Below are 27658 nucleotides of genomic sequence, written 5' to 3'. Positions count from 1 at the left end.
TGTCCTGAGAAAGGGGAACAAACATGCTTCTTCAAGGTTTTTTAGCTGTTCTGGATCTCAGCCGTCGCTTGATGATCAGATGATCACTTTCCTTCTTTTGTTCCTCAGATTCCTGAAGAAAACATTTCAAAAGTTACTCATCTTTTGCACAAGACTGACAAGCTCTTCTTGACCCACGCAAACATATTTCTTCCCCTAAATGGATTTCAGAATGGCATTTGCTTATTATATTTTATTCAGAAAACTATGGGATACCGAGATCATTTTAATGCAGCTTAATCACAAGGAACAAATATGGAGAATGTACAAAATCCTGTTTATCTTAAAAAAGCACACACATCTGAGGAAAGCCTGAAGGCAGCTTTCATTTTGAAATACTTGTTTTCAAAAGAGTATTATAATACTTGTTTTGTGAAACATGAAGCGTTCAGAAAACATTTTTAGCCTCAATCCCTGTAGCTATGACTTGCCCAGAATTTCAGTTCTCGGTTCAGTTCCATGTTCTCAGAACTACAGTGAGAGAAGAAATTGTCTCATCTTCTTCATCCTCTAACAAAAAAAATATAACATTTTGGTTTCTGCCCCTATCATTCGTCAAATCATCAAAAAATTCAGAGGGATGTTACAGTATGGGCAAATGATCACTTTGCTGAACAGAAAAAGGACTCTAATATAATTAAAAGATGCAGTTCCAACAGAGCAAGAATGTTCTTAGCACAATAGCTGCTGACAGAGTCATGAAACTGGCACATCAGATCCTTTGCAAGTTGGCTGAGACAGGAGATCATAGTTTAAGCATACCTAAAAAGCTGTCTAAGTTGTGCTCTAGAAAAGTGTGTAGTAGAATAATCCCACTCCGACACATTGAAATTATCTATGATTCCAAATTAGAAGACATCTCCGTGATTGCTACATCACCTACTTAGTAAACTGTAAGCCAGCCAAACACAGAGATCTTTGAGGACAAAATAAAACAGAACAGCAGGAAGACCAACAAGAATGACTTGGTAGAATAAAGAAATACCTCAGTACTTTCAACCTCCTCCTGCAAATAGATGAAACCTCCAGTCTGTTTGGACTCCTTAGTAGTTTATTTTAAGCCAAGACTACAGTATAATCGCTTACCGAAGAAGCAGGTATATCTAGAGGGCCAGAAACGACAGTGGAATACAGCTTCCTTTTGGATCGTTTTGGCTTGGTCTCTCCTTCTTCGAGACTTTCAGGTTCGTTTGATTTAGGAGAACTTACTGCTGACATCAGCTTCTTGGCTAGAAGAAATTTGTTTTGATACATAAACCAATCAACTTACTGGTTTTGTGAGTCTTTAAATCAATGAATGCAAAAAAAGCTTTGTAACAAACTTGGTTAATAAACGACACATAAAATTTAAGTGAAAATACTCAGAAATTGTATTTGTTCATCAAGGCTCTTTATTGCTTCTATAGCTGAAAGAGTTTATAGCTTCAGGTACGGCAGCTTAAAGCACGCATTAAAATGGAGTATGAAAGACAATCATGGCTCAGAAGTCGCTGGAAGTCAGAAACTTCAGCAGGAGTTAAACAACAGGCCTAACTTTCGTGCTGACAGAAGCACAAGACAGAACCAACTTTCTCTGTATACTTGTAGGTTTTCACAAATGTAATAATGAATCTCTGAAGAGACGAATAAATGCATTTACTTCATAAATCAAAGGACAACTTAACATGGCAGACAAGTCTAAGAACACATACATTAATAGCCTACAGCAGAAACAAGCCATTCTACAATGTCTAGAAAACATGGAATAAAACTTATTCTACACCAACCTTTAGAGTGTATAATAGAAGGAGAGCTTTGAATAAAATCTCCAACTTTTTGCAGTGTTTCATCCTTCTTTTTAGTCAGTCTTGAAGCATGTACTCGCTTTCTCAGGAAGTAGTCTTTTCCGGATTTCTGTTCAACAGAGATGTGAACATGTGAAACAAGAGCATTGTTTAAACTTCATTTTAGTTCAACGTTATTTTAAGTTGACATTTTGAGCTTTACTACTGACACCTCTGTTCATTATGCTGATGATACCACAACGGCAAGTAATGTAGACAATTTTATACCCTTTAGGGAGTTGTCAAAATCTCAGCTATTTCAAGGCATACGTTTCTTAAAGTTTCTTAATAAGGCAATAGTTTCTTTAAAAGTAGCTCCCAAGCTGTGGAGTTGTTTCTTACATAAGCTGTTCTAATTACATAAAATAAACAAACATACAAAACAGAAGACAACAGATGGGAAAAATCTACTACTCATACTCTGACCATGCCAAGGATACTGCTATCACATGTGAACGTCTGTTTTTAATAACTGCCATGCATATTAATGATATGAACCTTAGTTTAATACAAGGGCTTCACTTACAAAAGCACACGATAATACACTAAAGCTTCTCTTCCCAACTATTCAGTGTGCAATATCCTTCCCTCCAAATCATTACACAGTACAGCCATTACACGCTCTGGGGACAGACTGACTTGCCCTTTGGTTAGCTTATGGAATTTAATAGGAAGAGCTCATAAGCATGTAAGATTCCCATTCAGGTATACACATAAGGATAAGACACTGCTTCTTTCGTGTGACCACACAATTACAGGAAGTCCCAAGCTAGCTTCAAAACTAGAACAAAAACCAACCATTTTCTTGTCACTTGCAGAGGGTGAATTAAAAGCCATGACACATTTTGTATTTTTCGTGTTCTCACTTTTCACAAAATCCTGGGAAAATAAGACAAGTTTCAGCCATGATTCTTTTGGAAAGAACAATTGATGTCACAAAAGTGAACACTTTAAACACTTTTTCTAATAGTAGGGAAGTATCTGCTAGTGGTAACTATTCCACTGTAAATCAGATAATAAATAAGCATTCAATTATAAAAACAGGACATTAAGATATCAGTATTAGACATCTCACAATGTCTAAAAAGCTGATTTATGTCTACAGGTTTCAAAGAAAATACACAATGGAGTTAAGAGAAATTCCCTTCTCTTAAACCATTATCACTGAGCTTGGCTATTAGTTTTGTTCATTAAAGCAGTTCATTGATTAAATTCTTCAACTACTTTACTGAGGTAGAAATAGCATTTTTTTAATGCTTAAATGAGAATGGTAAAAAGGCATCAGATATTTTGTTTTCTGTTGGGTCTAGGTCATACCTCATCCATGTCATCACTTCTTTTCTTTTTTGCCTTAGGCATTTTCACTCCTAAAGGTATCATGCTGCCGTGCTGCTTTATCTCCATCTTATCAGGTTGCAGAGGTGTCAGTGGGATTTCCAGCTCCGGTTTTGGGAACCGACTAGTTTTGCCATTTTCTGCGGACACTCCAGAAGAGTCGAGGACAGTTTCCAAATGCTCCTGATAGCACAGAAGAATTTTAAGTGCAAGTGTTAAGGTAGCCATGAGATTAAAAAGCTATAAAGCATCTGGTAAAGGATATGTAAGCATTCGATTTTCCTGCTGTAAGAACACTTGTAGGAAGACACAGAAGGAGTCTATTTCAGTTACAGCAGAGTTTTACCCCTCTTTCCTAGAACTTGTTACATTTAAAATTATTTCCAATCTATGATCACAAAAAAAGTTCTCCATGTTAAACTAAGCCTGATACTTTACAAGTCATTTTTTCTCAAGGGCACAGACAACTACACTTTTTTTTTAATAGAGAATGGTGGTAGAACTGACACGATTTTCTTCATCTCAACTCTGCTGTGTCAGAACTGGGCAGGAAAAGGAGCATTTGATTCAAGTGTTCAATTAACTTCCAGCTTAATCTTAGGGAATTTGCCCTTCCTCTTCTACACTAGAGATGTTATTTACATAAGTAAGGTCCAGCTGGCAAGGTGCAAGCCCAGTACAAGTCATTAAAGAACTCCATTGCTATCTTTTCCCTGGAGAGAATAGAGGCATTCAAGCAATGACACCGTACTTAAGCTGAAGGCTATCATGTACCTGCTCATGGTCAAATGGCAGCAAATGCACAGCTAAGTGACAGGGAAATGTCAGTATGCATTTCCCCAGCAGCACTTACTGTCCACAATCCACCCAATCCTGTTTTTCTCAACAGGAACAACAAAGTCAGAACTGAGATCACCTGGACTCCTCCTTCTCTATGGCAGGAATTCAGCTAGCATATCAAAAATGAGTTCAGATGCTGGTTGAACACATGGAAGACAGGCTGCTGGGGACATCAGAAAATGGTAGATGGCTGCTTCTACTGCTGCTAGTAAATAGCAAACTCCAGTGTCCCAAACACAGACTAGCAGCTTTTACTGCTTACACTGTTCCGACCCCCTGAGGGGAGTCTTCTTCCTCTCAAAAAGTTACCAAAGATTGTAGAAAGACAAAAAGTAGTCAGAGCCACTTTATCAGGCTCTGCTAAGAATCTGAATGGAGTATCACCACCCACTGTATTTCCAAGAATTAAGCTGGTTAATAAATACTTTGTTTTTAAAATATATGTAACTGCTATTTTATGAAAGTTAGCAATTAAAAACTTATATAGGAATGATTAACATCATCTGCTAACAAAACAATATCCAGAAATCCTGCAGAGGAAGAAAATAAGTTCAATTTGCTGTGCCCGTTTCAGTGGCTCCATGAATTTTTTCCAAGTAACTTATCTAATCATGAGCCACTTCATAAGCATTAACATGAGGAGAGTTTTCAACAGCACCTGACAAAAATTCATCACACAATTGTTTCAACAGCTTTTATTCCTATCAAAGGCTATAAAAACAGGTGATCTGATCACCTTGAAAGGGATAAATAAATTAAAACTTGGCAATTGTTTAGAGAACATGAGATCTTTTCCTACTCATTCCTTATCAAAAGCAATACAATCACAACATTTTCAGATCTGAAGTTTCATACTAACCTCAGATTCATTTAATGAAGTGAGGCTCCTAGTACATCGACGTGACAAATAATTGTCTTCAGCTTTGCATCTTAATGGAATACTTTCTCCAGTTTTAGTTTTGCTTTGTTGTTTCCTAGGCTGTAAATATTTAAAAGGAGTAAAGATTAGGCTATGCATTAGACCTCCAAAATATCTCGAGTTTTCTAAAGTTACAGTGTAAAACCTCAAGCTCAGACGCCACATGAACACGTAAGCTGAAACACAGCACAAGTGTGGGAAGGTAGTAACATCTATTCATTGTGTGATCTTCAGATACACCCTACTGGGTCTCACTAACAGTCTCAGGCAGTATTCTGCCTCCAAAAGAGAGAAAGCGAGACATTATTTAGGGACAAAATCTGTAACGCTGGTCGTTTTGTCATCCATTCCCCCCATACTCTGCACGCTCACAGCTGCTATGTTAGAACACCAAAGGCTAAACCTCTGCCTAATCTTCAGCATCCACATATGAATACATCGGAAACTGCATGGAAAAGTTCCATAATGTACACAGAGAGATGGTGTTCTAGTAAATAAAATATTTTTGAGAAGATGAGAGCTCATGTTTGAGTGGAAGACAAAAAGAACCAACAAGTACTCATCACTGAATATGTAGTTAAAGGACTATATGCTAAGAAAAATGATTCCAGCTCCAGTATCTCCTAGGAAAACAGAAGAACAAAAAGGGGTTAACAAGATGTTAAGTACTGACTTTCTATAAATATAATCATACCTTTTCATTTACAGAGTCATTCCTTCTACTTTGTCTTTCTCCAAGTAAAGGTATTTCTGGCAAACACTGAGGGCTACTGTGGTTAATGCGTTGTTTTAATTCCTTTATAAAGTCATCTTTGTCAGCCAGTTCTTTTCTTAACTCTTCTATCACAGTTGCATTATCCTAATAAACAGTAAAAACTGCTGAGTTGTGGGATTGGCAAAAGGAATTAACACACACAAGCAGTATTGCAATTACTTAGTAGCATCAGTTTTAGAATTGCAGGCTAGAACACTTAACTATTCAAGAACAGTAACATTTCACGGATTTGTACGGTCACTGTTACAAGTGCAGTAGTCACAGAATTGCCTGGGAAGTTGTAATACAATATATTTTGATTCTTCTATTTTACTTATGTGCTTCAGCCTTCATCTCTCTTAAGATATAATAACCCGAGCTTTTATTTGTTCCCAAATCCTCGGTACTGTGAGAAAGTCGGCAGTTGTAGGGGAAGTTTTGCTATGAGAACATCTTTCTTCTCAGAGAAAGTGAATCCAAACATTCTCAAAAGAGCACAACTCATTTAGTCTTCTGTTTAGCTTCTGAAATTCTATGCTACGGCTTAGATTGGCTATCCTGATTAAAAGCTGGATGTTGAAATAAGAAATGCAACTTCCAGAGATCATCCCCCCTCTGCTTTCTGATGCTTCCCTTAATCTCTCTCCACATCCCCTTCTGTCTTTTCATGCCATTGTAGATACAACCTCAGAGAAAGCAAAGAAAGTAAGAAACCTGAGACAGAACTACTGTCTGAGTATTGAGCCTAGCTTGGGATCCGGAAATGCTGTGAATTATCAGAAAAAGCTACAGATGTCCAGTCTGACTGTAGGATCATAAGCATCAAACTGACATCTGCTTATCTGAACTACTGAAAAAATTGAAATTTTAGTAATTAACAGAAATTCTGTTTCTGAAGAACAAAAATAAAAGCTGGTGCTTTTTTTGGTTAGTTGCACATGATGTCAATACGACAGTGTTCAAGAACAGAACCACACCCAGAATACAAAGAGCAGGTACAGGAGTCTTACAGAATTTATGGGTAGCTAATCAGGTAGGAGGAAAGGAGAGCTGACCTTGCTTGAATCCTTTAAGGCAGATTGTCTCAGTTCTGCTATTTCTGTCTCTTTTTGTATGACATTAGAAGCCAAAGTTTTGAGCTGTTCTTCCAAAGCTTCAACAAACTGATCTCTCTCCTCACGCCACTTTTGAAGATTATGGTCCTTTTCCTCCAGCTCCTATATTTCATGATGATAGAAAAGCATACACAGTAGAAACAAGCAGAATTTTTAAGACAGCCTAGAATTAATAAGTTTTTCATATAGCATAAATAAGGACTCAAGCTGATAAAAAGAGTTTATGGTAAGACATTTCAATTAACATATCGTGATGTCACTCAACAAGATCAGGTTACATGCATGTATTACATATGTATTTACTATGCAGATTATTGTATTTAAAGCAATCTGCCAGTGCTCTGTAGTGACTAATTATTTGAATATCTTTCATGATCTACCACTAATTTCAGTTGGCCACTTTCATTTTGCTCCAATTTTTTTTTTCACCTTTTTCCTGTTGCTTGGAAAACCTGCATCATTCATTTAATAAAAAATAAGAGCAAGAAAAATACCTGTTTAAGTTGTTGGATAGTATAGTCTTTATAATCCAGCTCATCCTTAAACTGGTTATTAATCCTTTCAAGTTCATCCATCCTGTTCCTGAGGGATTCCTCCACAGAACGCATCGTGGACACCTGTAATGTAAGCACAGCTCACGGTTCATTAAAAGACTTCTGTAATCCAACCTGGCCAAATACTTCTTTGTTAAATAAAGAGGAATTCACAAACAAGTGCTGAGTAGGAAAACGACAGCAAGTGCAAGGTTACCAAGGAAGACATGAATTCATTTTTAAGCTTCAATTTTCCACCCCAAGCACACCCAATAAACTTTCAGACTAAGATCCTGCAAAATGGGTTTTAAAATATCTTCTTGTTTAATAATTAAATTTTAACTATTAGCATCACTGAAGCTGAAATTGAAGAAAAAAATATACATGCTTATATTAAAGAGCCTCTGGAAATTAGTCTATTTCTCTTCAAGTAAATAGCATTCTTCTTCCCAGTTATCAGCGTTTTTTCACAAGACTTAGGTTTTAGGCTTTGGAGTTACCACGGATACCAATGGCAAGTCACCAGTAACTTAGAGATAATAACAAGTCCCCTCCAGAGGCAGATTAGCTATTCTCTTCACAAACCTTATTCCAGACTACCAACCAACTTTACTTTCCTCTGTTCATTATCTATGCGAAACCATGTTTTAACTTGTGGTCCCCTCTAGAGCTTCAATGGCAACTTTGCCTAAGATTTGCTGCTAGTCACACTAGTGTGAAATTTCTAGCTTCATAGTTAAAGTTTGAGAAGTTTTAACAGCAGAAAACCAAGCATAATCTTACAGAAAAAAATAGCTCAGTTGACTACAAACCTCGCTTTGTACTTGCTGAATTTGTTTCTCGGCATCAGAATGTTTGTCTTTTAGATCTGCATACTCTTCTTCTTTCCTCTGCAAATCTTTTTTCAAATTCAGTACAAGGGCAGAACTCTCAGAAAGAATATTTTCTAGCCTTATGATAAAAATAAAGAAACAAAGAACATTACTGTTACACATCTCATGGAAACAGCAATTACAGCTTAATCCATGCCCTGCCTGTTGGTTTCTATTTGTAAATAGACTCTTATATCTATCTAGACCAGTGACAAGATTTAAACAATTACTTTTGAATTTCAGCTTGCTTCTCATAATCAGATGCTGAAGCAATAAATTATTCAGATGCTATTCTGAGGGATGTACAACAAAACCACCAGAAATCCCCATATTATTCTTTATTTCCTTGCACACTCCTGTTTTCCCTTGGAACTCAAGTAGCATACCAAAGCATCCTAAAGTAGTAGTTTGGCCATTGATAAGCATGCAGATGCATTAAGTCGAAGGGATGTTCCCATTAACTATTTTTAACTCTAGTTCATTCTCAAAGGGCTCTAAGTTAACTCAGTGGTTACTTACGATTCTATACGTTGCACTTTCTCCATTTCACTCTTTTCCTTTTCCTGAAGAGAATGTTTCATCTGCTCCAAGCTGTTTTTCAGCTGCATAACTTCTTGAATCAGATTTGCTTCATTGCTACTTAACTCTTCAACCTTTTTGTCTGCATTTGCAGACTTCTCCTGCAGAGTTGCTGTAACTGTCTCCAGACTAACAATAATAGATTCTTTTTCTTTAAGTAATTCATTGAGTTTTGACACATTGTCTTCCATTGTCTTGGAAGCCTCCAGGCGATATTCAAGCTCTCTTATTTTTACCTCACAGTTGGCAACTTCCTCCTGAAATTGTGCAATCACTCTCTGATCTTCTGCAGTCTTTTCTTCAAAGTCCTGAGTTTTCTTTTCTATTTGCTCATGTAACTGATTCACAAGATCATCTTCCTGACTAGTGTGAGTTGTAATCTCACATAGCTTCATTACAAGTTGACGATTATGATTTTCAGCATTATTCAGTCCCGCCTTTAGGTTTTCATTGTCTTGAAGCAGTGCTTTGATGTGCTGACTTTTTTGTGAGGAAACATCAACAATACTTCTGCATACTTCCCAAATCCTTTCAAGACTATAGTTAAAGGAGAGGTCCTGCACAAGATCTGAGATGGAAGAAGTCTGTGACTGAATGCATGCAGAACTAATTTGAGATGTCCCTGGCTCATCTTTTTCACAGTCTGAGGAATCCTTTACACTGACAAAGTCAGTACCGATGGCGTGAAACTCTAAGTGACATTTGTATAATTCATCTAATTTGGTCCGCATTTTTTTTACTTGTGACACTTTATCAATTATATATTCTTTGGCAACTTCTATGTTGTTAGTTAGTTGGGCATTTTTGTCTTCTAGTGTCATATTTATAAATTTCTGTTCATCCAGTTCAGAAGCAATTTCCCGATAGTCAGCTTGACCCTGCAGAATTTGTTCACGGAGGACATCAGCTGTTTCTTCAGAAAAAGAAAGCTGAATATGCAGGCTTGTTACCTGCTTACTGAAGTCTTCTTTTTTATTTTTTTCTCTTCTGCATTGTTCTTCAAGCACAGCTAAATGACGTTCCAAGATTTCAGTTCCTTCCCTCAGTGCTAGTACTTCCTTTCGGTACGCGGAGCACTTTTGTTTCATGTGTTCAATTTTCTTTTGCTCTACAGTGTTCTTTTTCTTTCTCTCATTTACAACTACTGTAAAACAAACAAACAAACAAAAAAAAAAAAGGGAAAAGGAATGTAGCTCAGATTGATTAAAATCATTATTACATAGCAGTTCACAACACCAAGTAGCAACTTCTAAGTGAAAAACTGTCGTAATATGCAAGCCATGCCCTCACATCACATAGTATTTGATCCTAGTGAAGGAATTAAAGTCCTCTGGACACGTATTCAGGTGCCTCAGATTTCTATACAGAATTAACAGCAAAAGGTTTTCAGTCTGGAAGAACACTTTTACCATGGCACTACTCAAACCTTCCACTCCACACCAGTAGAAAATCTTATTAGATTTAAGAAACATGGGAACGAGATAGATAATTCACAGCTATATTCTTTCTATCTTCCGTGCCTCAGCAATCCCTATAAGGCAGCCAGGAATCACTCCATCTACATCTAAATGGTAGATAAACAGTTCTCTAAGAAATTTCATTCCAACTCACAGTCCTCTTACTTTCAAAAGAAAGATAAAACCCTGGACAAGTTGATCACTTAAGTGTTGATATCTGTCTCTCTTATTCAGTTGATCTCTAAACAAAATATGAGGATTCCTACTTCTGTCCACACTTACTCTTTTGCATATAAAGTTCTCTCATAAAGTTGTACAAATTTGCAGATTCAAGTTTCCATAAATATTCCATTAGCTTGGGGCTGTTTTTTTCTTTAACTGGTGAGCAATTAGCTAAAATCACATGCATTTTCTTTCTATCAAAAGCAACTTCTGCTGTATTTCATCATTGCTTTAGAATCCAGTTATGTCCATTCCATAATATGCATACTTTAAGTATTAAAAAAAATAAATATAAGTCAAGACTTACTAGGGATTGTGTCACCACAACAATATATTCCATGGTGATTCTTGTACAGTCCTTTTATTACTACAACTACAGAAATGCAGAATTTTATAGCGCCCACGTGCAGCCTGCATTACATACAGATTCACATGTACTGCATGGAAACAGCCTCTTAACTCATCTAAGGAGTTTTATATACAGCCCTCAACTGATTTAAAAGTCATACTGAAGAAACAGCAGTGGCATATTCCACCCCAAACCAGGTTTTGGTTTTGATTGCTGCTCCCAGCAACACTAGTGAGGGGAATATGATTTATAAGTAATCTAAACAATTTATGCTGAAAACAACAAGCAAGCACTAAAGCAAGATAAATAAGACTAGGGAGAAGATGTGTAATGTTCAGTCTAGAAGCTCCTTACACAGGAAGTAGGGAAAAAGCATTATTACAGAGCATAGGAAACAAGACCTAAAAGCTCAGAGAATGGTGTAAATACCCTGAACTTGAAGCTGAGATAACCTAGCATCTCCTAAAACACTTTTGCTCGTGCTACTTATATAACTAATTCTACAAAAGAACCAGCACAACATACCTGTGCTCATTGTTCTACTGTGTATATTTAACATAGCTAAAGAATATATATTAAGCGGTTTTTGAAATTGGACGCTATTAATACTCACAAATAGAAGAAAATTTTAACATGATTGAATACTCAGTACATCTTAACAGAAAACTTCATGCTGACATTGTGACTATCAGCTACCCATTTTAATTCCTATGTGGAGTATTGCTGTCATTAATTTTTAAATGAGAGCTTTGGTCATATGATTAGAACAAACCCACTACTATTTGGAGTATGGAGGAGTCCACATCCCTCCCTCAGTCTCTGGTAAGATGCTTATATGTGATGCCATTCAGTGGTCACAATAGGATTCAATATTTATGCCAAATAAAGGCAGCAGGGACAAATCATCCAAGAACAGCATCTCATCCAAAGAAGACCTTGACTTTCTCCCTTGCACATATTTTGCAAGAGGAATACAAGAAAGGAAGGGACTACAGCTAAGTTTTAGATTTTCCCTTCTACATTGTATATGCCTTCCGTAATTCTAGGAACACTGATGCTCAGCTGTGCCCAGAAGTGAAGTTAAATGCATCAGAGCTTATCCAAACCATTTTGCTCAAATATTGCCCATGAGCGAGCAATTAGCAGGTCGTCAACAATTTTGATAGTTGCTTCAGGAAAAACAAAACAAACAAACAAAAAAAAGCACTTGAGCAGCTGATGCTACTCAGAAGATCAGCAACAGCAGTTGAAACAATCCTAAAGAAACTGCTTTAAAACTATTACCAAATCTGCACGTGCATCAACAGATGAGGAAAAAGCAGCAAAAAGGAAAAAAATAGTGCAAAAAAACTTTTATTCTTAAGCATTCAAAAATGAACAGCATAGGACCTTCTGAAAAAGGGATATTTACATAACAGTTACTTCTATTTACAGTTTAACACAGTGGCTTTTCTCCTTATACCATAAGGTACGCGCTTCACAGCCTTTTGCTTCCTATCCGGAATAGGAAGCAATTTATTGTTTTGGAAGACACCCTGTTCAACGATGGAAGAAACTGTACCTTTCTTTGGAGGTGGCTCTTCCACAGTAGGCTTCTCTTCATCAGTACTGTGCTTTCTTCCCACTTCCAACTCAGTTTTCTCTTGTTTCAGTGCTTTAACTGAAAGCACTGAAAATTGGCTGCTTTCAGTTCCTTTATTAGTGTTCTCTTCTGCAGGTTCTGCTTTAATGGTAGTTAAATGGTAGGTAGTCTTTTCCTGTATTGATATAAGATCAGTTACATTGAAGCTTAACAAAAGGAGCACTTAAGTCTCAGTAATCTTCTGTAGGCAAATATTTACACAAAACCATACAGCTAAAATATTTACCCGGTGACTCTATAGACATCAGTTACAAATCTCAATAGTAGACAGAAGAAGTACACCTTCAGATAATGACAAGTGCAATACTCGGTAGAGTATACAAGGGAAAGCAAGAGCCTAGCAGGTTACAAAGTAAAAGACTTGCACGCAATCAAGAGTTTACCAGTTTATCAAAGAATTTCCTGTTTCCAAGAAGTCAACATAATTACAAACATGGTCAAAGAGCAAATGGTCAGCTCTCATACAAGTTCATCACATCACACTTCTGCTAAGCTGCTAAAATCACTTTCATCATGACAGATATAATCCAACCTTAAAGCTTAGTCAGCTCTGTCACGCATATTTTAGATTGTGTCCTTGACCACAAGTGAAGCTTCCTTACTTACAAGATGACGATTGTTAAGCCATGCTGGCACTGCCAAGGACTGATTATTCATCTTTAGTAGCTTATGAAAAGAAAAGCCTCAGAAGTGTTCAGGCCACACAATCTCACAGATAGAGTTGGAGCCTTGTTCTTGGAAGAAGTAATAGGTGAGGACATGACTACTCATCACAGTCAGCTTTAATACCATGGAAATACTAAGTTGCAGTGATGCAGACAGTCAAAGATTTAGAAGGGTCAAGTTGCTAAGCTTACAAGGTTAGAGATCTGAGTGACAGAATTAACTATAAATGTTTTCAGAGCTACTTCAGGCTACCAAACATCAAAAAATGAACAAAAACCACCAGAAGTGGTATGCACACATACTTAATCAAGCTAGTCTTCACATATTCAGTAGCTCGCAGTACATTAGTCAGGATAAAGTTTTATGGACTGCATAGAACGTGGAGATATCCTGACCATTCATACTCGTACTTCCAACTGTACTCAACATACTTTTACTGTTGCTTTTCCTCTGATGTAGGAGTGTGAGGCAGGAGTTAGTGGAACACGCTGATATTTTTGTTGTTTGTGTTAACAACAACTACCTTCAGATAAATTTGAATTGTTTACAATTTCAAGCGAGTACCAGCTACATACAGAAAATCAGTTTTCCAAAAATGTGTTGATTACAAGCATAGAATTAGTGTTTTTCTTTTTTTGTATAAGGATACGGAGATGTGTAAAACTCACATAATCTTTTACTTTTTCTTCTAAATGAGATTTTAAGTCTTGTAGCTCTGTAATAATGTCATCTTTCTGCACCTTGATTGAGATTGGAAATAAAAAATAAAAAAAATCACTCATCAGTTTCTAATGTAGTGTTAAGTAGCTGAATTACACAATGCATTAAAGGCAAATTCAGTTAAGCTAAGCTCGGTAAGAAATCTATTAATTGAGCCTACTGGAATAGCATTTTAAGCTACCACAAGTTGCTATTAATTAATTAATTAATTAAAACAATTTTACACAACATCTTGATAAAGTTACCTCAGTTGCTTCTTTAAGTTGCTCAACAGACTCATCTAATTTAATCATCTGCATTTCAAAGTCTGTAACACACAGAAAAGTTTGTATTACATAAGTAGCCAATAGATAATTTATTAAGTAATCAATTTTTCCAGATATTCTAATGTTTAGGTAGCTTTTGAACAGATTAATTAATTTGCATGTGGTCTTCACTTATTGGGAGTGATTCAAAAGTTTTCTATATTTCTTGGAACGAAAACATTGCATCAACAAGACATAAAGAAGAGTAGAGATTACAATATAAAAGTAAAAATCAAGATATAGACATTTAACCCCATACTTACGAAAGTGTAAAGCTGCTAGTTGCAGTTTAAAGGAGAGGGGGAAAAAAAGAAAAGAAATAACCAAAAACCGTGGAATTGCTGAACCTGAATATACACAAGGAACAAACTATCACTTATCTACAGACTATGGTTCCAAAGGTAGAACATCTCCTCTAATTCCTACTCAAACTGGTTATTTCTCTTTTAGATTAATGAACTATTTCTGTCTTCTACCTTTCACATCGCATAACTCACCTTTGTTCTTCTGCATCAGCTCTTCTTCAGTTTTAAGTAGTTTGGTGTTTTTCTCTGTTAGCTCTTCTTTGGTCTCCATCAGTTCAAAGTTAGTTTTCTCCAGCTGCTTTTCAAACCAGCCAATATCTTCCTTCGGGTCCTCCAGGGATACAATGGAACTATGTGCTGCCTCAGCTTGCTCTTTAATATCCATGACATCATAATGCACAGAATCAAGAATGCCCTCAGGATCAACACAGGTGTCAGGCACTATGCTATGTTCTCCACCCTGAAACGTAATTTATAATCAGTTAAAACTGGTGAATAGCTGACTACATAATAGCTGTTATTTCTACAGATAGTCTGGATAGCCACTATGAAGACAGCCATACAAGAAGTTTTTAATTTCAGTTTCAAAACCCACCTCACAAATTCACATACAACATGACAGTGATTCATATGGGGGGAAGATAAGTGGCATTCTAGTAACAGCTAATATATTTTATAGTATTTGATGTTTGGTCACTACTTAAACCAGTTTTCAAGAAAGTACAAAGGAGTTATTGCAGACTCCAATCCTGCTTTTAACCTCAAGAGTTTCACTAGGCAAACAATGTACAAGAACTGCCACTTCATGCAGCCATAGACTTCTGCTTTTTTTATGTTTTGAGTTTCCAGTTGCATTCAATGCAACTGATCATCATCTTTTCAGTTCTTTGTCTTGCAGCGCCACATCACCCTCATAGGCTGCTCCCTCTACTTTCACACTTAACCTCTTTCAGATAAGGCCATGATCCAAGGGCACACATCCATCAATTGTGCTTCAAACACAAACTCTCAGCACTTCAAAGTTTTCCATCAAGACTGTAGCACTGATCTGACAGCTTAACTTCTTCAGTGTTATATCATAGCACTCACTCCTACCCATTCTGCTTAACCCCCACTTTCCCACTGAAGCATCTGATGGCCATAACACAGCTTTTCAAACTCTTTACTGCTCCACTTCTTTTGTCAACACTTGAACTGGACAATATTCAAAATTACAACAGCAGCAACATATGGGGTAGCTGGATTTGCTTTCCTACATGGGATCATATTTTGAGAAGAGAGAAAAATTAAGTAAATAGCATAAAATCTCCTCCAGATGTAACAAGTTGCTTCTTGTTAGGTTGAATACTTTTTAGGAATGAGATTCTCAGAAGGTGCTTCTGCCCTCACGCCCCAAAGAAACACAAAGACCCCAGTAGAGATTTTTAGAAAACTCTGTAGGAAAATTAAGCTCAACTAAAACACTAAATTAAAAAACCTGACTGCTGTATGGAGACAAACACCCAGATTCACTACAGATACTACACAAATAGATTCATATTCTTAGAAGAACAGAATTTTTTCTTTAAATGCAAATCATAAGTACTGATCAACAAAATAGACTACAACATACTCACTTTTTGTGCAATAGCTGAGAATCTTAGCACATTGAGTGTTTCTTCATAGGTTGAAGCACACTGGCTGATGTTTGCTAACATGTGTATCTTCCCTTTTCCACTGAAGAATCCCTGAAGAAAGTGTGTTAACTTACTTTCACCACACGGTATGTGCTGCTGCACCCTTTGAAGACAAAAACCACAACAAATCCCATTAGCAGAAGTTAACAGCTTCATTTCAATGTGAGAGCTATCCAAGTGGAAGACAACACATTAATAACTGCACTAGTCTTTAAATCATTTTGAGTTGTGGGTTGTTTTGAATTTAATCTTTTTGCTAGTTTGCAGTCAGGTTGTATGATTGTTCCAGCTACTATGCAGCCATTATCTTCTTAGACAACCCACGAGAACATTTAAAACAAAAAGTACATTCAACATCCAGCCTAAGATAGGTCATACAGCCTCACGTTAGCTTAAATTCTCTCTCACCTTTCTCTTTCCCTTACCACATCTGGCAAACTGACCTATCTACTTCTAAGAAAACAGTACCCAACAAAATCAGAGATAACCACTCTCTCAGTATATTGTCTCTAGGAAAGGACGATAGTAAATACTTTGGAAATAAAGAAGCATATACTTATCACAACATCTCTGGTGTTTCCTAAACCAAGGTTAAGTCACTGAATCAAACAGCTGGTGATGTACAGAAAATTAGGAGAGAACTCCTAAAGCGTGACTAAACACACTGTTCTCTAGTGAGGTTACCTGCTGGACTCTTTACAGCTACTGAATTCTGCAAACAGAGCTAAAAGCTTCACATAGCTACGCTCCTGTCACAACACACGTGACCCATAAATAGCTTTAGTGCAGGAGTGGTAAATGAGTTCTTATTTTAAAGAAAATTACTATCAAAGTCATCACTACATTTCCCCCATATTGTTAAAATTTCAAGTGATCAGGACCAACAAATAAAACAGTTCTGAATAAATCAAAGCACTTTAAGCAGCAGCTAATTTTAAGGAATCCTTCTTCCCTAGAAAGGACAGACAGATAAGAGACTAATCCAGTAGCAAGGCCTATTTTCATCTACTTTTAAGCATAACAGAATTTGAATAGGCTACCAGGCACAGTGTGGCATTTCATGAACACAGAGCTCACCTAATCTTTGGGACAGAAAGACACCTTCAAATGAGTATCAGCAGAGAATTCTGCAATTATATCCAGCTGTGACTGTAAATAAATACTACATTGTTTAAAATACAGAAAGCTCTGTCTGCACTCATTTAGAGCACAACCTCAGACAGAAGTAGCAAGCAGGCTTTCTTCTCTCTGAATTTGGTTAGCTAGATCAGAAAGAATGATGAAGTTGCATCAAGGTTTGGAAAAAAAAATATATATATGTATATATGTAATTATATATATCTATATGTATATATGTAATTATATATATCTATATGTATATATGTAATTATATATATCTATATATAAATTTTTTTTTCCAAATTATATATATATATATTCTGACCATGTCTCTTGGCTAGGACAAAGCACAGCAATATCCCTGAGGAAAACTGTTACAGCAGAACTAAATGATAAATGCAACTAACTAACAAAGGAGGAAAAGGTCTAACACTTCACACATTTAAAGTGAAAATAGTGAAAACAAATTTTATAATCTGCCCCAGGACTTGTTTGAGAAGGCAAGGCCAGAAAAAAAAAAAACAAAACCACAACGCTAATTTGCTTAAGTCTATGAAAACACATTCAGAAATTTAGAACTGGAATGGTTTTATTTGAAAAAACAAACAAACAAAAAAAAACAGCAACATTAAGAAGGCAAGTTTATAGATCACTTTCTTAGATCATTAAGTCTTCACACATCTGCAGAAGCCTACAGATAGTTTTCACTCATAACATAGTTTCGTACTCTGCATTTTAAACAATAGTTTAAACATTGTACATGATATCTGAAATCTACAACTAGTTTACAGTTTGTACAAGGACTTACTTTGACTGCTGACTGATCTTGAGTGCACTAATGCACTTGCTTAGAGTTAGGAGAGATGCATTGATATTTCCACTCTCTTTCAGTCTGTCACCTTCATTGCACATCTTGGTATTCCTTTCTGAACCAGCAAGATCACACAGTGATAATCTGAAGGCAGATAAGGAAAATTAAGTTTTCTTGCCTTTGAATGTACATTGATTATTTATCATTTCTAACACAATCACTCCTCCTAGAGGAACAATTTCTTGAACCCTTTCATGCTTTTTAATGTTGCTTTCCTAGTGAAGTTGCACACTACTTCCTGCCAAACTCTTTTCCAACACAGCTTCCATTTTTCTGCCATATTCTTCCTTCTGAGGATTTACATTAGTTCAGAAGTTGAGTGAGAAGGATAAAGAAACACTGTGTGGAACAGTGGGCACAAGATATAGAACAGCATTACAACTTGATGGTTTAGTACTGCACAATGACAGGAAATGGGGAACCACCACTCATACAGGAGGCTGTATCAGGGAACCTAGTGTCCGTAGCCTAATATCAATACATCAATACTGAAAGTAACTGACAATTTCATCCTAAAAGAAGAAGGGAACTCTGCTCTGAACTTACTCATTGACTCGTGTCACTCATGGCATTTCAAGGTCTTCGATTCTTAGTACCTTAATTGTAAATATACTGTGGCTAAAAGGAGAAATGAAGCAAGGTCAATAGCCAGAAATACACACATTTTCTAAAATCTATAACATCTGTTCAAAACACTGCTGGATTTATTCCAGATTCAATTAACAATAATTCTACTAGATGCATTAAACCTTTTAAAGACACATTCTTTCTTGGTTTATTTTGCTTTTCTTCCCCCTCATGAACCACCATTACTTACATGGAAGAAGGCTTAGTTGTTTTGTTGAGAGTTTTTGATAAAACACTTAGCTTTTGTATGCACTTATCTGCTTGAAGGACTAATCCTTCTAGTTTAAAGCACTAGAATCACAAACTGTCACAAAACATCACATGGAACACTAGATATCAAGCCTTTTTAAAGCCTCTTCCCCGAAAAAAAGCCATAAACAATATTTTCATTCATCCCTCTTCCCCACACTATGTTACACCCAATGTTAGTGAAAGTTCCCACCTTCAGCTGGAGCAAGTATTTAGCTTTGTGCTTGCAAAACTCTGGTGTTTCTGTCCCAGTTTAAAAAGTCTGAAAGCTTCTTTAGAATCAGAAATCTGAACCCACTGCAAACCTTTCAAAAGAAGGAAAAGTGATTTTTGCAAGCTTCATTAGCAAAAGAGAAAGTGAACAAGAAATAAGGTATACAAACTAAGAACATTTAGTTAAGACAATAAAATACTTCATTAACTCTGCCTCAAACATACGACAAGCTGATGGCAGATAAGACTAAGATTCTTCCTCCCACAGAAAAGGGCAAGGTATAGTATAGCACAACAGTTTATCCTACCAGTATACTAAAGTACGCTCCATCCAAATTAAGCAAGCAGCCTTAGTACTGAAAGTACAAAAGCTAAGTTCTTAAACTACAGAAGCCCAAAGTTTATATTCACTGGTGCAGAAGTCAATCTGAGAAGTTTTTTGTTTTAGCTTGTAGTTTTTATTGGGGATGGGTTATCTGGATTCTGTCTGCATTATAACGACTGTATGGCTCTCATTTTCAAGGATGATGAAGGCAGTGGAGTTCACACAGGCTTTATGGGCAAAGTACAGGAATAAGGAGAATACTGTTGAAGATGCAGATACGTACATGTAGCTTGTTGCCTTCGCATTCAAGCAGACACTTCTAGAGCTACACTGAACACATTTAAGAGTTTTCTATCTCAGAAGAAACATTGTTACACTATTCCATGACAAGCTTGGCAGTTTGCAAAGTATTCTAGTTACCTTTTACGTAAGAATATCCCTTGATGTCTTGAGCAAGGCGAAGTGTCCTTTTTTTTCTGTCATTTGATAAAGGAGCCAGTAAATCACAAAAACATTCATTGTAAATCTCAAAAAATGAAACCCAGAGAACTTCACAAAATCATCTATAGATAATCTGCTAAGTTGGTCTGATCCTTCTGAGAGATTTTCTGCACCTGCAAAGTAGAAAATATTACAAGTCAATGTAGAGACAGTAAAACTAGCTGCATTTAAAAATAAGTAATAGTTAAGCTTACAGCTTAAAACTTTTCCCAGAACATAAACACAGAGAACCCCCACCTCTCATACAAACACCAAGTATCTGGAAGTCAAGACGCTTGCCCTACACATTTGCAAAGACACGCCTGCTATAAAGCTTGCTTTTTCACTTCCAAAACCCAATCTAACATCTATAGTTGGGTTAGAAATATTCAGAACTCTTCAGTCTTTACAATATAGAGAACTGAACTAGTAAGGACACTTCGTTCTGACTTTTTAGGGAAAAAAAAGTATTTAGTGAGTTCTTAAGTGCCCTAAAGGCCTGTCGGAAAACCACTAGGGATCTTATCACAAATCATACTCTTTTTCTTTGTTTTACTTTCACCTCATAAAACCAGGTTATGATAGATGTCCCAGTAGTCTCCTAGCCATTTTATTCCTTCTGTTTTCTGCCCAGATGTCCTGCCCATTATTCCGTTCTGTTACAAATAAAAGCTAAATAATCCTTTTATTATCAGCATTAGCCAAAAAGCCAGTCGTTGACCTTACAGAAGCTTTTCTAATTGCTACTGTTTAATATAAAACATACCCTTAGAATCAGCTGGGGATTTGTCATTAGTGCTGTTGTGATGGTCTACCTACGAAAGAAAACAGAGACTTTAGGATTTATTATTGATGTACAGCACCAATACACCACTGGTTGCTTTTATTTATTTATTTATTTATTTATTTTAAAAGCAGCTGTATTGCTCTACCAGAAAACAATACAGTATAGTTCCAAGGTGCCAACACAAAAATCCTGGCTACACATTTTGACTGGTTTCACCTTACTACTCATTTCTGACAATTCCTTTACTATAAGATCTGATGCACTTCAGCTTCCTGATTCAGAAAGAAAAAGAACAAATAGGGAGAGAATCCCCAACAGGAAAAGGAGTTATTTAATAAGATGATTTTCAATAGCCCATTTATAATCTGCATTTTACCCTTCATGAATCTTGGACTCCTGAAATATTTTTCTTATTGGGATTTTCTTAATTCAGGACTTCCATATCCTATGGCTTATTAGGTCAACTCTCAGAAAAGGAAGTTAAGGTAGAATACTCGATCACTTAATGTAGATAAGCAGCTTATTATTTCTTAACTCAGGCTATCAAAGTGTTACACAAATGAAGTTATGACTAAATTTTGTAAATATAATATTTTTAAGTAGTTTGGTCATAGAAAATACAGAATAGCTCCCAACATGTAGATCTCATGATGTTCATAGATGTATACTCAGTTCCCAGGCTTCAGGTTGTGTTGCTTTTTTATAGAGCACAAAAGTAGAAAGAAATTCTCATCTACTGAAGAGGAGTAATCTCACCTACCAGATACAGTATGCTTAGAAGTAAAACTTTTAACATAGAAGTTTTCATCTACATGACACTCACCCAGATCTGGCTTTGTATAGTCAGCAAAGCTTGTACCTACTTAGCTTATAAGGTCAAGTATTTTACCTAGGAACACGGTTCTTGAAACTAGAGGAGGCACCTATATCGCACGATCGCATCTTAACTCTCTAATGGAGTAGGATGAGATCAGCATATAGCTGTCCACTGCATTTTCTTTCCACATACTCACTAAACCTAAAACAGTTTTACACATCTTTGGTTCATGTAGAAGACAGGTGTTGTTTTTCCCCGAAATACTTAAAGATCATTGGAGCCAGACTTCATACTCAGCTGTGCTCTTGAAATAATTCAGAAGGAATTTTACTGCCACCTGCCTTTCACACTGTGAAGTCCACACTTAACCACCTCATCAGTAAGATCAAGTTAACATACTCCACAACTAAAATACCCCAGTGTGGTGTAGCACACCACTAATAAGATGCTTCATTCTTTTTCAGCAAGAACAGAAAGACAAATAGAAAACTGTGTGTAAATACAGAACCCTCTTTCATTACAGAATGGAAAGGATAACACTGAACTATCACAAGATGCATGTACTCATCATTTCTTTATAAAGTAGTTTCCTACCTCTTTTGTCAGATAAAGCAACAAATTTTTAAGAGCAATTTCTTCTCTCACTTTGTCATTAGTCAGTTTTACGTAATCTCTCCACCGAATAGGTTTCAGATCCATTTTTGTGTATAGCCTTCCTCCAACAGTTTTAAACAACATATCCATCGTCCTTGGCAAAATACCAACATCATCTTCTGTCCCTGTAAGCAATACACAAAAGAAGGGCCAGGTTACTATTGTAAGCAACATATAAACATAAATGAAGACAAAGATAACTGATTCTAATCTCAAAGTATACACAAAGAATTTAGAGGCCAGTTACAGTCTGAAGCAATGTTTGCAGTGTTACTAGACTGTTCCCTGAAAAATACTGGCTTTAAGCAACAGCTCACATCCCATTCCTTAGACATTACAGGGCATCACTTTAAAACAGCCAGAATATTCTGCATAAGCTTAGCCTTAAGAAGAAAAAATAACCCACAGCAAACTCCCACATTTAACAGACGTGCAGATTTTCAACTGTTTACCAGGCTCCCTTCCCGCTCTGAAACAACCCTGAAATAACAACCAGAGTGATGTCTCTGCTACAACATCCCGTTCGTCCCACAAACCCTATTTAGAAATATCTACAAGTCTCATAAAAACTGTTAAAGTAACTCAGCTCCTTTCCCATTGCCTTTTCTTGGAGCACACAACTACCTCCACATCTTGCCTACTTCACGCCTTAGTTTTTCCACTGTCACTAAATACCAAGCAAGCTTCAGTGTTTTAAAGTCAGTCATGAACACAAGAGAGGACAATACGCAGAAGAATTTCTATAGTGCTGTATGGAAGGTGCATAGAAAGATAATTTTTGAACATACTACCCTGTTGATTCTTAATATTTAAGTCCTAAAAAGGTATTACTATGGGAAAGTCTTCAGCTCCACGCATATAAAACTATTGGAAATACATAGTAACAGAACACTAAATAACAGAAATAAGGGGAATTTGTTTCCTGTGAACCCAATCGTTTCATTTGTTATGACAATATTAAACATAAAAAACAACTGCTCCCAGCCAGAAAGGAGATTGATGTATTATTTCTGTACTACTAAAGCTCAGGGAACACAATCTTCTATGCTGCTGTTATTACTAAAATCAGAAATTTGAAAAAAGATTGAAATACCTTGATCAAATGTTTCAGAATGTTTAATTTCTGCCTACAATAAATCAAACAAACTCAGACATACTTTGCCTTCAAATAAAGAACAGCATTTAAGATGCACGCATTTATAGTAGGAACAAAAACCAAAGTTATTGTAGTGTATGCTGTCTTACACACTTGTAAATTTAGTAATATTTGTTATGGAAGAAGACGACTTTTCAAGGCTACTAGTATTCAAAAGAAGGCAACGTACAAGGCCTGTTGAGTAACTAGGTAAGAAGTCATAACATCTCTCTCTTCTAGAAGTAGTTCTCACTTTAAGAAATTAATTCAAGGAAAAAGCATTTCTGCTCATACCTTGGAATGTGTAAGTTTTCCCAGCATTTGTAACGCCATACGTAAAAACAAGGCAATTACATCCTTCTAAGAACTCTTTCACTGGTTGCTTCACAGTACCTTCAAAGAATTCTTCTTGAGTTGCTTCAGGTCCAAACACCTGAATGTTACCAAGAAGCTGGTTAATCTATTTATTTTGTTTAAGCAATATTTAAGTACTTGTAAGGAGTCAGATACACGTTGATAATTCTAAAGACAGTTAAGAAAAACTTGTTTGCTTTATATGAAGTAACAGAAGACAAGCAACTTTTTCCACAAATAACTTAATATCATTTAAAGACAATTAATTTACCTGTGAAAAGGTGAACTTCTGTGTTGTCTGTCCTAAAGTTTTATTGCTCATTCTTCCCAATGAGCTCTTAGGGGACTTCAGTATGATGCTTGTTGAGTCCTCAAGTGAAACACATCCCTATTACAAGGAAGCACAAGTAATGCAGGCATGAAAAAAGTTTTAAAAGGTCATCTTACAGGAAAGAAAACATATATACTTTAAGGGTTGTTTTTTTGTTTATGATTAAATAAATGCCTTACCTGCGATCCATTTGCTCTCTCCCGTGCCGTAAAGGGTTTAATACGCAGGCAAACTTGTATGCGTCCCCTAGGCTCCAAACTAGACCTCTAAAATTAAAGAGCTGGAAGTTAGAAATCTGACTAGATCCTCTGTTTGATGATTAGCACATTAAAGCAGTATTATTTTCATCATCCTATTGTAACAGACTCATTTGTTAACACAGGAAGTAATAATATTTTACTGTTTTCACAAGTGCTTTGGACCCTGCTAAACTTCTTTGTCAGAGCCTAGAATTTCAGAACAAGTACTACTGCAACACACTCCTGTACTGCATTCAGGCCAACTATGAACAAAAGTACTCCATTATTGTGCTTCTGAGACAATGTTAGCTTCATCCACTGATACCGGTGCTCCTCATAAGGTATCAAAGCAACACCACACATCTTGGTCTAGTCTATGTACAGTCTAAAAGCACAGTGAAGATGATTTTCATCTCCTCTGTAAGATTCTAATGCTTCTTATAAAGAAAAGAATTAAGTTTATTTATTTTTGGAGAAACAAGCTGCCTTTGTGGTCCTGAGGGCCCCTTTTTGTCACCTGTTGGGCATAGCAAGAGAGCTTTTCTTGTACAAATCTATGCCCCGTGTACCTTTCTCCATCCCAAAACCTAGAGTTGTGGTGCAGACACTGGATGCTGACCAGAGCAGTAAAAGAACAGAAGAGGGGAAAAGCAGATACAGGTAAGACACCTAAAAGAAAGGAAAAGAGCAGAAGAGAAGGAAGGATACGGTTAAGAACAAAGGACAGAAGATGGAAAGTGCTATAGAGGATTGGACTGGACATGAGCAGATCAGAGCTACACCAAGGTGTGGCTTCTCCCTGTGTCCCTGTCCACCACTGGCAACATCCCCCAATGACAGGGATGATGCTGCCCCAGCAGCTGATGGGGTTGTGGTCTGGGGTTACGTTCTATGCAGAGCCTCCAGAACCTGCTACAGACCTCCAGTTCCCTGCCACTTCTTTTTTTCAGGTGTCTGCACACAAGGAACAGGTGTTCTCTATGCCCTGCATGCTGGTAATTAGTGTGGGCAATTACTGTGTGGGAATTGGGGGAAGGAAATTCAGGGGTGGGATAGTGAGGAGGAATTGGAGGGGGCTGGGAAATTGTTTGGGTGGGATTGTAGAGATCAGATATGACTGCTAGGATGGGGGATATTTGGTTGGAAATACTGTCATTTCTATTACTCATTGCTTTGTATGATAAGTTATTAAATGCTTTATGTTCCCTCTGCTACATCTCTGCTTGCAGTCATTTGTGCAGTGACAAAGGTCCTCAGCTCTACATGCCCACCTCCAAGGTAGGATGGAGCACCACAGATGGCAGTGTTCCACAGCTGCCACCAGCAGCCCCAGCTCATCCCTCCACACCTGAGGTGTGAGTGGCTGTGAGAGGAATGTCTCTGTGGAAGTGCAGCTCATTCCTCCCCTCTGATGGGGGCAGAAGGCATCTGCATTTCCCTCATGGCTCTTATTTCCTGTGTTACTGTGGGAAATGAGCTGAGCCACTGTGCCTCCCTACTATGGCAAGCTCTGCAGCTCTGCCATTGTCTTTAGACTCAGCTGTTCCTGTGTGTAAAGCTCCACACTTGGACCCTGCAGAGCCCAAAGGCCTCCTTGGCTGCTGTTACTCACCTGGACATTGAGGGTGCTGTGTCTCCAGTCTGTACCTGCTTCCAGGTGTCACTTGCAAGACACTGCGATTCCACCTGGTTGGAACTGCAGTCAACAAACACAAATGTGAAAGAAATAAGAAAGGATTCTCTCATTTCACAGGCTTTCATCTCCATTGAAAGATGTTCTGCTGTGCAGCACAGCTGGGAGCATTTCATATGTGCAAAAAAGGGGGATAGGCCCTGGCTGTGCCCGGCCCCCTTCCGGCCCAGGCCCCAAAGCAGCCCCGACTGTGCTGGGTTCCCCTCTCACCTGGGCCCTGCAGTGGCCTCAGCTGTGCCTGGTCCCCCTCTGCTCTGGGCCCTGAGCTGGCCCCAGCTGTGCCTGGTCCTCCTCCATCCTGGGCCCCAAGGCCCTGCCTCTGCCTGCTCCCCCTCTGCTCTGGGCCCTGAGCTGGCCCTAACTGTGCCAGGCCCCCCTCTGGCACAGGCCCTGCCTCAAGCCCCGCCCCCTGTGGGCAGCACTGCTAGTGCCTGTTGGTTTTGCTCTCTTCCCTCTTCTTTCCCTGTTCTCTTCACAAATGCTTTCAGATCCCCCAGGATGACGTGCACTGACACTGCTGCCTTCTTCCTGCACAAACTTTCTGGGCAGCTCAGCTTTTTCTACAGAGCAGCGTGCCTTTGGAAGTGCTTGGAGGATGTAAACTAACAGCAAGAGAACACTGAGCTCTTCTGGGTCTTTCTAGGAATGGCAAAGAGACAGGAGAGAGTGCTCAGCCTTGAGTGGTTGCTTGTATGCAGAAATCACAGTTGTCAACATCTGTGCTGTTTTGCTGTAGGCAGTAGTGTGTGACAAGAAGCCTACAATTATCAATTTAGTGAACGTAATTAATTGTAACAGTTCCCCTTTCTTCTTCCCTTGACACTTGGGTTATGGAGTTCTCCTATGCTATGTGCCGGTGTAATACCTCTGAGCCACAGCACTGTTGCGTTTAGCAAAGCTCATGGCAACAGGCTTTGGCCAACCTCAGAGCTACGTAGATGATGATAAGATATCCGATGATAGGAGAGAAAATGAACAAGCTCCAAGGTAAGTGTTGTTTTTTCCTTCTAGTCAGCACGCCATCGCTAAATCTTCCATGCTGTGACTTTTATTGTGACAGTGATGATCCCTTAACCTCACACCTTTAGCGCAGCACTTTCTGTGGAGATTCCCACCAATGACAAAGTATTAGTGCCGCTTTTCTGCCTGTTTCTTTTTTGTCTGTATTTTCCAGAATGTGGGTATTTCTTTCATTGCCCACAAACACTGCCCAGTGCAGGAGGAGGCAGGGACAAGAGTCAGGAGCAAGGGCAGAATAGTTTCTCTGTTAGTGAATGGAATGCCAGTGTTTTCTGCATATGGACTTGCCATAGTGCTTCTTACAAGGCCTAACAGTGGGATGAAATGTGCCCTGAAGCAGGTGTGCTTGCAGGAAGGCAAAAGAGAATTGCAAATATTGCTAAGGGGGGCCAGTAAGATGATCAGAGGGCTGGAGCACCTTTCCTATGAGGACAGGTTGAGGGAACTGGGCTTGTGCTTGGAGAAGAGAAGGTTCCAGGGAAACCTCACTGTTGGCTTCTAGTATTTGAAAGGAGCATATAAACAGGCAGGGGAATGGCTGTTTACAAGGGTGGACAGTGATAGGACAAGGGGAATGGTTTTAAAGTGATACG

At 37.8% G+C, this 27658-nt stretch overlaps 2 protein-coding genes and 1 pseudogene across 2 annotated transcripts; all 3 read right to left on the bottom strand.

The window, feature by feature from the left end:
• Positions 1–629: 629 nt before the first annotated feature.
• LOC146760436 (kinesin-like protein KIF20B) lies at positions 630–7438 on the bottom strand. Its single transcript, XM_085551599.1, has 7 exons — positions 7320–7438; positions 6766–6927; positions 4897–5016; positions 3180–3380; positions 2661–2741; positions 1806–1932; positions 630–1268 (listed from the first exon to the last, which is right to left on the bottom strand). Exons 1-7 carry the CDS (start codon positions 7431–7433, stop codon positions 1096–1098), a joined length of 978 nt encoding a protein of 325 aa, XP_085407725.1. The 5' UTR covers positions 7434–7438; the 3' UTR covers positions 630–1095.
• A 699-nt stretch (positions 7439–8137) lies between these two features.
• Positions 8138–14952, bottom strand: LOC146760435 (kinesin-like protein KIF20B). The gene is made up of 6 exons (XM_085551597.1): positions 14668–14952; positions 14111–14172; positions 13814–13885; positions 12399–12594; positions 8750–9953; positions 8138–8309 (listed from the first exon to the last, which is right to left on the bottom strand). Exons 1-6 carry the CDS (start codon positions 14858–14860, stop codon positions 8138–8140), a joined length of 1899 nt encoding a protein of 632 aa, XP_085407723.1. The 5' UTR covers positions 14861–14952.
• A 903-nt stretch (positions 14953–15855) lies between these two features.
• LOC146760434 (kinesin-like protein KIF20B) lies at positions 15856–26012 on the bottom strand (annotated as a pseudogene).
• Positions 26013–27658: the final 1646 nt, after the last annotated feature.

The sequence above is a fragment of the Coturnix japonica genome, chromosome 6 (assembly GCF_054131305.1).
Source record: "Coturnix japonica strain WE chromosome 6, WE-NBRP24, whole genome shotgun sequence".
Lineage (NCBI taxonomy): Eukaryota > Metazoa > Chordata > Aves > Galliformes > Phasianidae > Coturnix > Coturnix japonica.
Note: the sequence above shows the minus strand (reverse complement) of the source record. Positions and strands in the feature narration are given on the sequence as shown.

What these genes read in the sequence shown, in the direction of transcription:
- LOC146760436 (XM_085551599.1), bottom strand. Translation starts at nt 7,433, where the DNA reads ATGCGTTCTGTGGAGGAATCCCTCAGGAACAGGATGGATGAACTTGAA. An exon ending in CCTTAAAGGATTCAAGCAAG is followed by an intron (nt 5,017 to 6,765) that starts GTCAGCTCTCCT and finishes AAATATTTACAG; the next exon opens with CCTAGGAAACAACAAAGCAA. An exon ending in CTTCATTAAATGAATCTGAG is followed by an intron (nt 3,381 to 4,896) that starts GTTAGTATGAAA and finishes CTGTGCTATCAG; the next exon opens with GAGCATTTGGAAACTGTCCT.
- LOC146760435 (XM_085551597.1), bottom strand. Translation starts at nt 14,860, where the DNA reads ATGGATATTAAAGAGCAAGCTGAGGCAGCACATAGTTCCATTGTATCC. An exon ending in GCTGATGCAGAAGAACAAAG is followed by an intron (nt 14,173 to 14,667) that starts GTGAGTTATGCG and finishes TGTGTGTTACAG; the next exon opens with ACTTTGAAATGCAGATGATT. An exon ending in AAGAAAAAGTAAAAGATTAT is followed by an intron (nt 12,595 to 13,813) that starts GTGAGTTTTACA and finishes ATATCAATACAG; the next exon opens with GAAAAGACTACCTACCATTT.